This window comes from Lissotriton helveticus, chromosome 5_1 (genome assembly GCF_964261635.1).
Source record: "Lissotriton helveticus chromosome 5_1, aLisHel1.1, whole genome shotgun sequence".
Taxonomy (NCBI): Eukaryota; Metazoa; Chordata; class Amphibia; order Caudata; family Salamandridae; genus Lissotriton; species Lissotriton helveticus.
Genome location: NC_136065.1, coordinates 621,008,915 through 621,025,866, shown reverse-complemented (window position 1 = coordinate 621,025,866; position 16,952 = coordinate 621,008,915). Strand labels below are relative to the sequence as shown.

General features: G+C 42.6%; 1 protein-coding gene across 1 annotated transcript in view; it reads left to right on the top strand.

The window, feature by feature from the left end:
* CLDN19 (claudin 19) overlaps positions 1–16,952 on the top strand; it is a 196,576-nt gene that overhangs the window by 96,184 nt on the left and 83,440 nt on the right. The window contains exon 3 of the mRNA XM_078642992.1: positions 14,317–14,401. Within this exon, the coding sequence (XP_078499118.1) occupies positions 14,317–14,401 (85 nt within the window). The remainder of the gene's footprint in view (positions 1–14,316; positions 14,402–16,952) is intronic.

The following is a 16,952-nucleotide window of genomic DNA, read 5'->3' as shown; positions in this document are numbered from 1 at the left end:
CAGACTGGGCAATCTGGGGGCGAGCGCATCATTAGTTATATTCTTAAAGTTATGCCTCGGTTCCATTTTACTTGACTCGTTCCCCTTGCTATTGACAGTGGCTATCATTAATTCTATAGGGACAGCGTAATGGTCGGACCAAGAAAGAGGGATAGGAGTCTCAATGGTCAACCGGGTGTCATTCGAGAAGACCCCATCCAACGTATGACCCGCCTGATGAGTGGGACCCTTAACTAGCTGTTGCAACCCACAGGCAGAGAAGGTATCTAATAGGGATAGGGTTTCATTGGACTCCAGATTTTCCAAATGGAAGTTCAAGTCCCCCAGAACAGTTAAATGCTCACAGCCGAAGTGAGGCTCTAGAATGTTGAGCATATGATGGCCAAAATCCACTCTAGTCCCCGGGGGTCGATAGATGAGAAGGCCCATAAACGGAAACATGTATGATCCGTTGATCGAAAACTGAAGGGCCTGAAAAGCGTCCTGAGGTACTGATAGTGAAGTGATACGGCAGGGATGGGTGGGTCCCTCTTTGAAAGCCCATTCTGGTGACTGTGTAGTAGTAAATTTGAATGATGATGTAATACCTAGGATGCTTTTGGCTGAACTCCGTGAACCTGGTCATCACAGGTCCCAGATTTTTATTACATCACTGGAGTACTTCTATCTCCATCCTGCCCTTACTAAACAACATTTTGGAGCACTGTCCCAAAAAGGAGCATGATACGTAATGAGGTAATTAACTTGGCTAATAGACATAATTGGGACTTTTTAGTCGTAGGAAATAGATTAGCCTCGCTTACAGACCTGGAGGCTTGTGACTGCCTACCAAGTGTAGATTTAAATCCAGAAACACAGGTGGTGGTAGAGAACTCAGGGGACCCCATAACTCCTATTTGACAATGCTCTACTAGACTAAAACCTAAAGCAGGGGAGCCTGGCTTGTATGTGAAGTTAGCCACCTGGAATTTAGCTGGCAAAGCTACAAAACTGGAAAACCCCCTATGGTTAGCACTGTGGCAGCATCAGGACCTTTTATGTTTCCAGGAGACGTGGTCTAGGGAAGACATTCATGTAGACAGTTACTGTTTGTACCAAACTAATGCTGTATCGTATGCAGCAGGAAGAGCCAAAGGAGGTCTCTTAACCTTAATTTCTAATACATTATCAATTAAGGTAAAAAACATTCTTCACCCCAGTCCACAATTCAATTTTTTGTATAGATTGAGTACGATATATACCAGGACTGGCTTTTAATATATTTTTATAATAATATTTTAACTGACTCACAATCAGTGATAGGTGCCAGAGAATCCAAACTGAACAAAACTATGCAACCCCAGAGAAAGAAAGTGGTTAACTTAGTATGGGTAGGAGACTTTAACACGCAGCCATGTAAACATCAGCTAAATAAAATGTGTGGCCTTGTTGATAATGAAATCCTTATATATATTTTAAAAGTAAAAACAAATTACATTATTTTAACAATATTTCCTATGGGGTTCTCTTTTAAGTCCCTGCATCCATTATTTTCTATAGAAGGGTGATGCAGTACCAGTGGTTGGCCATGTGTGGTGCTAGGCTTACTCCTGTTCTGACCTGGAGTTCTGTTACCACTATTTTGGGTACGTTTGTCTATATCAACTTTAGAAGTGCAGTTTGTGAATAGCAGTGGGATTTATCTTTTCTGGTCTATACTTTCCTAACCCTCCTCTGCCCCTTAGTTCCTCCTGAACCCCTTCTGGCGCCTCCCTACACCCCTTTCATTTTGTAGTAGTTAGTCCTCATTTTCAAGCCGCTCCCGTTGGTCCTTTCCATATTTTCCACTAAGTAGCAGCCTTACATCTGCCAATAGAGAGCATAAAAGAAGTGGAAGTGGAGATTTCTATTAGCAGGCTTTTCAATTAGATTTTGTAGCAAGTATGTGATACTACTGTATAACTACTTTATGTACTACAAAATGCTGTTTGTCAATCGGGCCTAATTTGTCTGTGTGTTGTACTGCAGAAGGCCTATCATCACTTGCAAGTTTTGGGGCACTTTTTGACAAAAGAAGGGTTCCAAGAGCCAGTGATTGACTTTAGAAAATGTCATGATCTGCTTTCAACAAATGGAAGATGCTTCCACAGCCATGCACTTTAAAAAAAAAAGAAAAAAAACAGCAAATTTTCTGCGAAAAGGCAGGACATTGCCTTGCTTATGTTTGTTGCCAGTACGTAATCTCACATAGCATCTATTCCTTGAGTAGATTGGACCAACAGTTTCCTTCCTGTAAACTGGAATTACTAGATGCGTGCAGACTGGAACGTACGTAGCTGCATTCCTAGTTCCCATATCCCCACTATTCTGCTTGCATGTGCAGGGGCGGCCTTAGGCATGTGCAAGCTATGTACCTGCACAGGGCCATCAAACCCCAGGGGCCACCACGCCAATATATATCCGTAATATAATAATCCTCTGAGGATGGATACATATTTGCGTGGCGGCCCCTGGTAGGGATTTGACGGCCTCAGGCTCGGTTCCACTTCCAAACACCTTCCTGAGCTCCGGGGGCGGCTCCGCCCCGCCCCGCACAGCCCGGACCCCCTCTTCAGGGGCCCCCTACCTACGCTCCCTGCCCAGGGCCGCCATGAGCCTAGAGCCGCCCCTGGCATGTGACACCGAATGTGGAAGCTAGGATTGTAAAAAATATTCTCTAAGCGCTCACATGACAACATTGATAGCAGGCCATGCCTGACATGGACTGACACCTCTTTGCAGTGTCCGTAAAGACCCTTCATAAGTCAATAACGATCATCAATTTCCTAGAACTCACCAACTCTGATGTCTCTGATGGACGTCCAATCCTGTTTGATATCAAAACGGAAATATGCCAGCTTCTTGGATTTCTGTCTCTTGACCCATTTGTTTACTATTTGCAGATCACGGGAAGGATAAAAGTCCTGTTTGACTTCCTCTGTCTTTGAAGAGCCAGGGGTGAACACCTTTGTTCATTTCGTATTTGAGATTAAATGTAGCCTTTTTTTCATATAAAGATGCTTTCTCAACCAGCAGATCATTACTGTACAAACATCACAGTGAGCTCCAGTTAGATGGGCTGGAGTGGATGCGGGGCCTTTCTGCTCCTCGTGTTAGTCTGGGCAGAGGCAGCGTTAGTCCACTTCTAACCTCTCTGCCTGATGGACAAGTGCAGCATGCGGGCACACTGTTTAATAACTCAAGCACCTGGCCTGTAGAGTGCTTCTTTCTTGCAGTGGATACTGCACCAACGACGTACCCACCTGACAGGCACTGACTGCTGATGTCCCAGGTGAGCGATGCCATATGTGTGTGGCAGGGCCCCCTTGAGTTACTAGGGTGGCAAAGAATCCCTTCTTTGGGCATTGTAATTCAAGAACCCTCACCCATGCAGGTTATAAAGGTGTGGTACATTGGGTGTTGTGAGATGCTAGACGTTGTAAGGGATAGCACTGTAAGTTAGTGGATATTTTAAGGGAAATTAGATTCATAGTGTGTTTTTTTCTTTTAAAAAGTAGTCATTTGTACTATGGAGTATTTATCTAAGCTAGAGTTATCAATGTATATGGTGATTTTTTTATGGATATGCCAGTCTATGCTGGACATTGTATTGTGTCACTTTTTTGTTGGGTATTACCATCAACTGGAAGCCTTTGCTTCTGTCAAAAAGCGTTCACACCACTTAGTGGGCATTCTTTTAGTAGGGTAATAGAGTTGTGGCTAACTTTGATGAGTACAATGGGTGCATGACAGCCGGTGCTAGGTGTTATGTAGTGCTGGTGCCTGAGGTGGCCACTATGCACAAGTTGAAATAGTGACACTGTCCAGCGACTACTTCTTAATGAACAGCAGCAGTTTATTCCAGCCTTAATAAAGCATACAAATAATATAGCATAAAAACCCTGATCTTTAACTTCATTGAATTGATGAACACTTTAGTGGTAGTATTAGTCCGGTTGTTACGAATGGGTGCAGTGGCGGCCGCCACAAATAAAGGGCGGTGAGGTTGGGGGGAGCGCGAGGGGGTGTCACGTGGGAGGGGCAATAGAAATAATATATTTTATTTAGCTTATCTTTCGCCACAGCCGCCTCCAGAGTCGTGTTCACTGCCTCTCCTCCTTCTGGGTCCCAGCAGCCCCTGGGACAGACTCCCATCCAATCCCTGTTCTGCAGGGCAGAGCGTGGATTGGCCTGAGCGGGCTCAAAAGACACCCTGCTCAAACCAGGGAGTCTCTGGGAGTTTCTCCAGTCCGGCTGCTCAATGCAGTTGGACTGGAGAAAACCTAAGTGCACATGTGTGCTTTGGTTAGCCTGAGAGGGCCAGCTAAACACACATTAGCACTTAGGGAGTGGAGGCACCGAGCACTCCTCCTCCCCATCCCATGCCTAGGCCCGCCCCTCCCTACAACGCTGGCTAAGAGCAGGCAAATGCAAACTAAAATGATGCACAAACATTGTTTTATTTTACATTTGCTGGCTCTAAACCAGGCAGCGGGGCGACACTCCTTCGCCATTGTGAAGGAGCCACCGCTGAAGGGGTGGCATGATGAACTGAATGTTATATAGTGGGATACTAAAGGTAGATATTGTAGTTTGGCTGGCCGTTGTGAAGAAGGTGCAACTCTTGATAGTAACTGCAAGCATTCAGCTCTATTGGCCATCATAAAGTAAAGGCACTATTACTATTGATTCCTAGGATTAGAATAATAACCAGTTACCACTTTCAAGAGGCTATTTCAAAGTGGTTGTTTTCTTGAAGGCTACTCAGAAGATGTCAGCCAATGCTTGGCCTTTTGTCGAGTTGGTAAGTTCTAAGAAATTGATGATCGTTATTGACTTATGAAGGGTCTTTACGGACACTGCAAAGAGGTGTCAGTCCATGTCAGGCATGGCCTGCCACCAATGTTGTCATGTGAGCGCTTAGAGAATTTTTTTTACAATCCTAGCTTCCACATTCGGTGTCACATGCAAGCAGTGTAGTGGGGATATGGGAACTAGAAATGCAGTTACTTCTGTTCCAGTCTGCACACATCTAGTAATTCCAGTTTACAGGAAGGAAACAGTCACACTACTTTCTCTCTTTAGTGCACCAAATTATGGAATTTCCTACTTGCAATGCTTAAAGCCACATAGATTCACTTGGAGCTCCGAAGAATGGTAAGAATGCAGCGCTTCTCCAAAAATAATTTCTGAAACCATTTCACTTATCCCTGTAACACCAGAACATACATTCACTCACCAGTGTGGCCCATATCACTGTGAGTTTCGTACACACAATTTCTATCTCACTCTTGGAATCAGTGAATCTCAATAGAGAGCTGCTGTATCATAGTGAAATGTCTAAATTAACTAAACGTTTATATTATATACATCTGCAGTTTTAGAAAGTTTACCATGGTTTTATCATCAGAAAATATACATTTAGGCATATCGCCGTAAGGGTCGATGAGTCTGCTAGTAAGAAAATTAGGCGTAGGAAAACTCGAGACCAGCTTTAATTTCCCATTTATCTAATTTTATTAGAGCAATTAACATGTCTAAAAGTTTCTTTTCTTTATTTATTTTCTTAATCTTTAAATGACATTAAAACAAAAGTTTTTAGTTCAAAACAGTTAATTTCATTTATTTTAGAAAATTTCAGAAAATAACGATAGCAATTTTTAGGTTCAGAACGCAAGTGTTAGCAAAAGTCAGATAGTTCCCAAAGTCCATTCTCCTAACTCACTAACTAAAATCCCTCATTAAAGTGCCATTCCTGCAAAGAAAAATCATAAGTCAAGAAGAGAGTTCTTACATCACAGGAACATCAGAAATCCGGCAGCATCTCGGGAGGAAATCAAGAAGACGTTTTTTTACCCGGTAAAATCAGCACTTGTTATACCTTTTTCACTAGCTCTATCTATCTAAAAGAGTATATTTTAAACAAAAGGCGAGTCCTCATTGGTCAGTTCAGAGGTGGATGAGCATAATCTCATCTCCACATTATACAATTTCTTCCTGTTAGGGGTTTTTTAATGCCCCCATTGTTTCTTCAAGTCTGGCCTAGTCGAGTTTCCTTAACTCGCAACTTCAAGCAATATTCTCACATTCAGAACCATTGCTCTCATCATTTGGCAGCCATCTAGACTTCCAGGCCATGGTGGCCTTAACCGCCTTCTGCACAGGCCCAAGCAGCTCACATTTATTCTCATCTCTCCGGCTGCGCATGCGTTCTGTCTTTGGCTGTCACAGTAAACTAGTGACTCCATTTTGTCACAGGCCTCTCGAGTCAGAATGGGAACTATCATAGAAACAAACACAAATAAACGTTAAATTTTGAAAAATAGCCTTTCTGTTTACCTCCCCCCTTACTAAGGTTTTCGCTATTTGTAGTTACCTAGCGGATAAGCGACACTTATGCGTAATATACTCACTTTAGGTCCCGTTTCTAGCCACAAATACATAAACAAAAGCACATTTATGCTTCATTCCATTATATCACTGCAGCATATTAGTACAGAACACAACAAAATTACACGGTTAGTTAATTATAATTGCAACAAAAGCAGAGATTAGTTTCCCACGTGTTTATACGTCCAAGTTTTTATTCTCGGTTGGTTATTCTCATGCACATCTCTATTAATTAACATTACATGTTATCGAAGTGTGACTTCACAAGGGGTATACAAAAGGTTGCTTCTCCACCTTGGTCCATCAGTAACAAGTCGGCTATTCCCAACCTGATCCATCAGAGAATCTGTATGATCTTGTTCACAAAAATGAGTGCCAAGACAAATATTGGCCTCGCTGTCTATAAACAGATTCCCAGCAGTACTGTCTAATGATAGAGGAACAACCAGACCAGCCCAATCCTGCTACAACATCCCCTTTCAAAGATGTAGGAATAATCAGTTCAGTAAGTTTTTCACAAGTTAGCATTTAAGATTCTGTTGTGGGGTAGGTATTTGTCTATGTAATTGTACATATCTCGGTGTAGTGTGCTATACGTAGGAATCAGTGCTTGAACACACCACAGGGAGGTAGTGCAATCATACAGTGAAAAATGCTATCCTGTGTACAAATAATGTTGTTCCTTCATACAGTTTTACATCAGCAGATTGCAAATTATCTCAAAATGCCTCATCTTAAGTCCCAAAACGATGCCTAATAAAATTGATCTTCACTTACTAGTGAATGTTTCTTTCTCTTTCTTTTCTATTCAGTGGACCTCTCTTTACCCTCAGTCCTCTGTATGCCTCACCTCTCTGAATGTAGTCTACCCTAAGCTATGTGCCAGTGTGCCTACTCTAACCCTGGGTTCCGGAGTTCTGCCCAATGTTTCTGTCTCATTATACATTGGACATGTTTTCTTCTGATGCTGACAATTTTGGATTTTCTGCTTTGAAAAAAGGAATGAGGTAATTGTTGAAATATATATTTCACCATCATATAATTAAGTCATTGATTGCTTAGCTATGGCATAGCCAGCACTTGCTGTTTTATAATTTTCTCTTTGTCTTACGGCAGGTTGGGGTGGTCAGCACAGACAACAGCAGGGAGGGTGGAAGGGAACTGGCAACAAGAACGCGAAGATTGAGGGTGTTAGGCAAATGGACGGAAAAAAGCAATATGACGCACCCAGCACCGGCCACGTCATAGTGCTTTTTTTCTTATGGCGGTTTGGGGGCAACCCATACAACGGGAGAGGGGGAAACAACACAGACAATGGAAGGGTGGGAGGGGAAGAAGCAACATGGACAAGAGAGTGGGAGGGGAAGAAGCAATATGAACAACATGAGGAGGCAGTGGGAAGAAGCAATATGGACGAGGATGACATGAGAAGAAGAAAAAGTACCTCAATCACAGTGCAAGCAGCAGAAGGACATTAATCAAGAAGAAGCAATCATTACTTAGTCCATCTGCCACACAAAAGAAGACGAAGTGAAGAGGGCACACACTTGCTAATTAAGATGCAGCAACAGAGAGTGACAATGAAGCCAACAAATGGTACACAGTGGGCAGGCTGTAAGCCCCTTGTTGCATACCATATCTCTCGCATGTGACAGTGCATGAGCACTGTCTTAGGCGAGACCTAAAAAATAATTTCATGTCCAGTGCTAGCAAAAGCTGAACAAAAATATTGCAGCAATGTAAAATAGTTCAAAAAGGAATTGCTTTGAACATACAGTGCACAGATGAGCTATAGAATTAAATGTGTAATGCAAAAGTGTACTTTTCAAAAGGAAAGTAGTCCCTCCAGCATTTCAACGTAAGAGAAAAGATACCCCACAAACACCCTGTAGCAATAAGATGAGGATAAAATACTGCAGAGGGATGGTCCAATATGTGATTGGCAATGTCGAAAGGCAATTGCTAAATGTTCCTTAGCAAAAAAGCACATAGTTGAAGAGGGCGAACCAAAGGCCATTAAAGTATATAAATAATAATGTAGGTTTGCCATGAGCAACGCAGGTGCCATTACACATAAAAGCTTCAATCCACCACAAGCGACAATGCAGAAAAGATTTGTTATTCCTTTTTTAAGAATGAACAATAGCAACGAAATGAGATTGGTACAGTTATACCTAAGTAAGACACTTTGTTAAGCTAAGGCTTCATTCATAAAACTCAAAATGGTTGTGGTTTATCATGATTGAACTAAACTTGAGTGAATGCCTAGATCTCTTCCTAGGAAATAGCAGCAGAGATTTCAGCGAGCTGTAAAGAGACTTCCATTTGAGTTGGCTTTGTCTAATCTGTAGTAAAATGTATGGTCATCCACAATAATGTCAATATATTGATATGATAGTTAGTATGAGAGGATTGTTACCTCTTCCATTGTGAATTAGGAGGTCCATGAAGTTCCTGCAGACCTGTCATGTTTTCCCTGCGATTCCAGTAGCTGAAGGAAACCTGGAGTGGTTATTAGGAATTTCATTGTGGAAATTGGATCCAGAATTACTGATTCCCACCATCATTTCCAGTTTACCATTGGCTTGTCAGGATTCATTCCCCAATCCCATTCCCTAATCCCTGTTAATTCTACACCTCAAAATTAATGGAAACCTGTAATCATTACCTCCGGGGATGGGGAATTAACAGTCCCACACCATGGTACTAGTTATGGCACCCTTAAAGGTCTAAGGAATCCGACCAGAAGAAATGTAGAATGTTCCAAACAAAGCCAAACTTGTCTTGTGTCCACTTCATTGTCATCTCTCTTCCAAAAACGTTGCTGCGTTCCCAGAAATAATGTATGATTGTGCCAGAGAGGAACGGTATGTCCCTGACTAATCTCTAGACTTTCTGCAACTCAGATTTTAAAGTGTAGGTCTGTCTATTAATAAGAACATCAAGTGCCTGAGACCGGTGGAGCAGTGTAGTAGTTGTGGAGGAGAGGCCAAATGACCAAAATCCAGGTAACAGTGCCTGGTAGCTATGGTGCTCACACACCCAAAGACTGAAAGAGCAAACCCTAAAACCATTCTCCTAGAAGTTAAGAGAGTTTCCCAAAGAAAACAAAGGATGCTAAACCCCCAGAAACACTGTCACTCAGGTATTGCTTGAAACAGTAACCGTCCTCTCTACATGCCTGCCCCCATGACACAGGTTAAGGGCTTCTCTTTAGTATTTCGGTTTTGTCATTTGGTTGGAAATCCTAAAACCTTGGAGTTACTTTAAACTCTAATATCGCTAATATAGCTGGAGTTAAAAGTGCAGTTAATAGGGTCTTAGTAATGGTAATGAGGTCCTTGTACAAACACTTTCTTCTTGATCAAGCTGTCATTCTTGCCACAAAGCACTTTAAACCAGTTCAAAATGAACAAGGTTGTTAAGAATATAAAGCATTGAATGAGGGCACCTAACTGAGTTTTATGATGCTACACTATCGCAGTGAATAATCAAAGTATGCCTTTAAGATCCAGACTCTTGCCGTTCTGAAAATCCACAAAAGTCATCTAAACGGCTACTTCTTCAAAGTCGCTTTCTGTTGATGTCATCCCTTGGGCGTTCAACACAGACAATCAAGGAGGTCATTTCCTTAAGTCCCTCCTCACTCATAGTATACCTTCCATGGAGGGAGAAGTTAAAAAGTTAGGTTATGGCTTAAATGGCCTTTATCCCTGGGTGGGTCACCTCATAGATCATGACTTGGACAAAGAAGAGAAGTTAGTACAATTAAGATTTCCAGTAAGTAAGCAGTCCATTAACTGTCATATTTAAAGAAAAGGCAATACTTTAGGTCTCCATCAATGGGTTGAGAGAATACAAATTAATAGTAGGTCCAAACAGAGAAGGTAATCACGAGACATAAATACCAAGGGGGTTACCCAGTGCAAGCAGATGGCACGCTGTGACTAGCTCTCCGTGCACCATGAAACAAACACAGAAGGCTGAGATGAATACCACTGCAGCACTGGAAAGGAGGAACACTAGATGGAAAATACAAACTCAACAAAAGGGTAAGCAAGAAGAAAATGAGAAACAGCAGGAGCGGGAATAAAAGAATTGAGAGAATTGAAACAAATGGAAAAACAACAAATGTTAAGGAGCTTGTCAAACAGAGTATAAATAAATGCAATTAGCGAAGAGTCACAATAACTGTAGACAACTACTTTCAATGTTGTATAAGCACGCTCTGTGATTCGAATTATACTCAACATGACATGTTCATATACTGCAAAATAATAAATGCACATTAGTGTTATAAAGTTCATCTACCAACAAGCTATCACTTTCTCATTTTAGGGGCCGATTACGATGCGGAAGGAAATGGCTCCGACCGTGGGTCTGAGCTGTTCCTTCCAAATCGTAATCAGCTGGTAGGATTCCTTTCTGACGACCCACAAGGATGGTGTTGGTCGGAAAGGAATCCTACCGGTCATTTCGACTGTCATCCAATGATCTTGGAGAGCCCGTCCGAATGACTTCAGTAATCCCAAGGGGGGCTCTCTCTGCCCAAGGGATTACAATGTTGGATTCCGAAAGCCTTTTTGTGCCAGCCTTTCTGACGCAGAAAGGCTGTTGGAAGTCTTCTTTGGGGGCCCCCAGCAGGGCCCCTATGGGTGCATTGCTTCCTTTAGGAGGTGCCCTCTGCTAATCCTTGCACCTCGTGGCAGGCACCGCAATGGGATGCCAGGGTGAACTGCACCTGCGATTTTACATTCGGAGCATGCATTCTGGCCGGTTTATGGCTGGAATACATGCTCCCAATGTAAAATATTTGAATGCGACTGGATGGTGTTCGGTTGCATCCTAATGTGCTGGTAAGGACCGTTGACCAGGTGTTGGTCAATCTCTTGACCAATGCACTTTTCACACCTCTTGTGGACATAACAAGGTGGGAATGTATGAATTCATGATTCTCAAGGATGACTCATGAAAATAGGATTCAATTGTGAAGTCTAAGGGGCATATCATCAAGAGGGGGCGATAATTATCGCTAAGCGCACTTAGCGCTAGGATAATTATCGCCACCCAACTCTGAATTTTATCGCTGAGATAGCATGCTATCAGCATCGCTTATCTCCACAGCAATAAAAATCAGAGCTCAAGCTGCCTAACTGTGTGATTATCGCTGGATAAGCTGATTATCACGATAGCTTGCTGATAGGGCCTCACATACTTAGCCATGATATCCACCTTCCAGAGGATATCATGGCTAAGTCAGTTTCAAAGCAGGCGTAAGGAAAGTAGCGATAACAGAGGTTAACGCTACTTTTCTTGTCGCTATGCTGCTTTGCGTGAGGCATGATAAAAGGAGAAATGTCGCTTAGCGACATTTCTCCTGTTAACCTGGGGAGAAACTGAGATGCAAAGTGGGCGTTGAGGGAAAGGGCGAAAAAGAATGGATTCACGCGTTAGCGTGTCCTTGCTAATAGGGCGATAGAATTATCGCCGCTTTTCGGCCGAAAACGGCCGCAAAAGCGCCAATAATTTTTTAACGCCACCTTGTTGATATGCCCCGAAATCCTTAAGTATAAATATTGTCCTAGAATTATTCTCTGTATCCAGTTTAGCCTTTCGTTAACTTTCAGGAATAACAACAATCTATTTATATTCTAAGACTTCAAAAAGGCCGTCACCTTTTTTAGTCTCATAAGAGTCCTGTGGCTTCATGGGACATGCAGTCGTCCTTGGCTTAAGTCATGTGTCTCACTTAGAGCATTCTTTGGAGCTACAAATCCTTTTTCCATGCGGTGCCCATGCTCTATGCATAGGGCCAGCCTCTCCTGCTTCTGAAGGTGCATACATTCAGGACAGTCCAAAGTAATGTGTTTCAATGCAAGTCCAATGTGAAGAGGTAAGTGTGAACTTCTCTGAAAGAATTCGACTTCAGGGAAAAACGTTAATTTGCTTTTTCATTTGAGGTTCAAAAACTTGACTGACATTCCTTATTTAATAAAAATGCACTAAAAAAAGAATTATTATGGGGACCCACCTTTTCTCGTGCTAATTTTTCTCCTCACTTTCACCATCCTTCATCTCTCTGCCCCTCCAATGTTAATCCTCTTCTCCCATCGATTTTGTTTGAGGATTGTTCTTTTTAAATTTTTCATTTTTTTCCTCGTTCCCCATCAATACATTGAATGTATCACTTGCATTTCTAGTCCTGCGCGGCCTTGCCCTGTGTCCGTGCTCCATGCTACTCCTGCGGTGGTAAGAGGGCACAAAATGAGGAAATCCACTGTGTCTGTGCTCCATGCTACTCCTGCGGTGGTAAGAGGGCACAAAATGAGGAAATCCACTACCCAATTTTAATAAAAGCATATTCCTCGCTAGTGGAGAGTGGCCTTTGAAAGCAGGTGTGCTGTCCGAACAAATTGACCAGAATATAGGAAAAATTGAATGATTATCTGGGAAAACTATGGGGCATATTTACAAGGGCTTTATCTCCGCTTTTTGGGCTTAAAAACCCAAAAACGCGGAGATAAAAATATCGCCCTATTTACAAGAGGGTGCTGCTAACATGCATAATTGCATGTTGGCACCCTTTTGCACTAATGAGATGCAAAGTGGGTGTTCCTGACATACACTACATGTCGGGACATCAATAGCACGGCTTTGCGCTATCAGCAAGGATGCCCAGCATTTTAGCAGACGTTAGTTTTTGGAGAAAACTGTTATTTTGACTTAGCCACCCCTAACATAGGGGGTGGATTGTGCTGATACGACCCTGTGGGTCGTATCAGCAAGGTTATCGCCCTTTTGCAGGGAACATCGCTGTTTTTTCAGCGATGTTCCCTGCAAAAGGGCGATAACCTCGCTATCTCTGGAATTGTTATCGCCCTGGAGTAACGCATTGTTAATTATGCGCTACCAGGGCTATAAAAAGCAGAGATAGCCTGTTATAATCTAATTATCGCTAAAGCACGGCCAGCAATAATTATCGCTGGTCATTGCTAATATGCCCCCTATATGCTCCTATTGTAGGGGCCGGTTGCGATGTTTTGTGTCATGAGTGCACGGGCTCCACTGCTACCTTGTGAATGGGGGGGGAGAGATTTTGAGGCTGACGGGGTGTGGTGCTGCAATGAGTAATGCTTACTGTCAATGTTCTTGTATTTGCTCTATTTGCAATAAAATGATCTTCAGAAAAAGTTTATTCCTCATGCTGTGTATGCTATTTTTAATTGCTAAGTCTGTTCTTTTTAGAAATGCTTGTAATTGTTAGTGTTATCTTATTTTTTATCCTGGGTGTTGTCTGATAGCAGGTTTAGGAGCACTAAAAACATCTACATTTGTCTACTTAGCAATTTGTTAATTTAGGCTTTCTTTAATTTGCCGTCTCCAACTTCAATATTCATGTAGACAGCATCTAAACAGATCACATTAAAAGGATTAGCGACTTTGCAACTCCATCACTGAGTAGGAGTTAGAATGTAGATTTTAATGTTCTGATATTGTTGCTTTAGTTTTGAAAAAAAGTGGGTTTAGGGAACAAACACCGTGTATGAGCAATTTCCTTGATATAACCAACAATGTGCATTCGTCTACCAAAGAGCATTCGAACAAAACAAAACAAAACAAAGTTATATCTTCAGTAGTACATAGGAGTAACGAGTAAGCAGCTTGAGAGTATGTTTTCAGAATCCAAGAAAAAGCATATTTTTTCGCTTTCACGTACAAGAGTTACTTGTGAAATGTAATAAGAGTACAATCAATATTATTTCTTGCAATTTGGTCAGCTCCAATATATCAATACAGTTTTTGATATTCTGAAATAGTTGACATTTTGTTTCTACTCTACATAATGTAGATGGCTTGTATTCAACGTTCTCAATTTCTAATGAATTTGTGTATTTTATCTATTTTTAGGTTTTTGCACATTGATAGCAGTTTCATGGTATGCATCACAAGTTACAAGTGAATTCTTCAATCCGAATACGCCTGTTAATGCCAGGTAATTCACCAATTACTCTATTATTAGGAAATAAATTATTGTGATCTTTGATATAACTTTAATGAAGTCCAGCATAGTGGGGTGGGCACTTGTAGGGAATAAATTATCCAGTGTCTTCGTTTCGTTTCTCAATTTGTCTGAGTAGTTTTGTCTTCTTTTCTCTAAATCTCTTGAATTGCAATAGGGTACTGGTAGTTAACCATTTGATCACATTACATGGACTAGACATCTTACCTGCCTTTTGTGTTTGTAAAGGTGGTACAACCTATTGCCATTGATCTTGCGTCCCATATTTAAAGTTTACAAATCCATTAGTTCCAGTTACTAAGGCACAAACATTTTGACGTCAAATCCAATTGCCAAACCTTCAGAGATTTGATCTCTGTAGACCTCATTTCAAGTCCCCTGGTAATTTCATGGGGTCAATAATGGAAGTTATATGCCCCGTCGAAATTATAACATATGCAGAATCGCCACAGACCTTGCGTGTTTCACTTGTAGATTTTAGCTGGTGAGGGTGAAACTCTGAGGAGAAACGAGGAATTACCATAGGAATCAGACCTAAAATTACTTATTTTCCTGGTAAATACGACATTTGAAAGAGACCCACACGCAATTTCCTGCAATTTCTAGGAAGCAAGAGGAGGAACATCTAAAGGTCATTGGGGCATATTATCAACAACTAGCGATATTTATCGCTAAAGAAGCTTAGCCACATTTTTTTTATCGCCAAGCATCGCTGGATTTTATCGCAGAGATAACGTGCTATTAGCAACGTTTATCTCCAATGCGATAAAATAACCGGTGGTAGCGCCGAAATGCGTGAATATCGCTGGAAAACCAGCGATATTCACTATTCATCGCCAATAGGGTCTTAGCCAGAATATCCACCTCCCATTGGATATAATGGCTAAGAACTGGTCTGAAAAGGGGGTGGTGATGAACAGAGTGTCTGAATTAAGCAGACCACTCTTACCCAGTCCAAAGATCAGGGATTGATCCATCACCGTTATTTATCTCACTGCCCCATCCCAGCTCAGAACCTGGCTATATGCAAATTAGTCTGTCCCTGGCCCAGTGCATCATGGGAACAGGGCAGACCAAACTACCAAGCCAATTCTTCACCAGAAAGGAGACAAGCTACCGGGGACCGGTTTCTGGCATTTCAGCCTCTTCGGCCCGGCTTGCTTGAATCCTGATGGAGCAGTGAGAAAGGGACTCATGTCTGAGTATACCCTGCCACACCTATAGTGGCCAAAAACGATTCAGAAAAGGGGGTGGTGATGAACAGAGTGTCTGAATTAAGCAGACCACTCTTACCCAGTCCAAAGATCAGGGATTGATCCATCACCGTTATTTATCTCACTGCCCCATCCCAGCTCAGAACCTGGCTATATGCAAATTAGTCTGTCCCTGGCCCAGTGCATCATGGGAACAGGGCAGACCAAACTAACAAGCCAATTCTTCACCAGAAAGGAGACAAGCTACCGGGGACCGGTTTCTGGCATTTCAGCCTCTTCGGCCCGGCTTGCTTGAATCCTGATGGAGCAGTGAGAAAGGGACTCATGTCTGAGTATACCCTGCCACACCTATAGTGGCCAAAAACGATTCAGAAAAGGGGGTGGTGATGAACAGAGTGTCTGAATTAAGCAGACCACTCTTACCCAGTCCAAAGATCAGGGATTGATCCATCACCGTTATTTGTCTCACTGCCCCATCCCAGCTCAGAACCTGGCTATATGCAAATTAGTCTGTCCCTGGCCCAGTGCATCATGGGAACAGGGCAGACCAAACTACCAAGCCAATTCTTCACCAGAAAGGAGACAAGCTACCGGGGACCGGTTTCTGGCATTTCAGCCTCTTCGGCCCGGCTTGCTTGAATCCTGATGGAGCAGTGAGAAAGGGACTCATGTCTGAGTATACCCTGCCACACCTATAGTGGCCAAAAACGATTCAGAAAAGGGGGTGGTGATGAACAGAGTGTCTGAATTAAGCAGACCACTCTTACCCAGTCCAAAGATCAGGGCTTGATCCATCACCGTTATTTATCTCACTGCCCCATCCCAGCTCAGAACCTGGCTATATGCAAATTAGTCTGTCCCTGGCCCAGTGCATCATGGGAACAGGGCAGACCAAACTACCAAGCCAATTCTTCACCAGAAAGGAGACAAGCTACCGGGGACCGGTTTCTGGCATTTCAGCCTCTTCGGCCCGGCTTGCTTGAATCCTGATGGAGCAGTGAGAAAGGGACTCATGTCTGAGTATACCCTGCCACACCTATAGTGGCCAAAAACGATTCAGAAAAGGGGGTGGTGATGAACAGAGTGTCTGAATTAAGCAGACCACTCTTACCCAGTCCAAAGATCAGGGATTGATCCATCACCGTTATTTATCTCACTGCCCCATCCCAGCTCAGAACCTGGCTATATGCAAATTAGTCTGTCCCTGGCCCAGTGCATCATGGGAACAGGGCAGACCAAACTACCAAGCCAATTCTTCACCAGAAAGGAGACAAGCTACCGGGGACCGGTTTCTGGCATTTCAGCCTCTT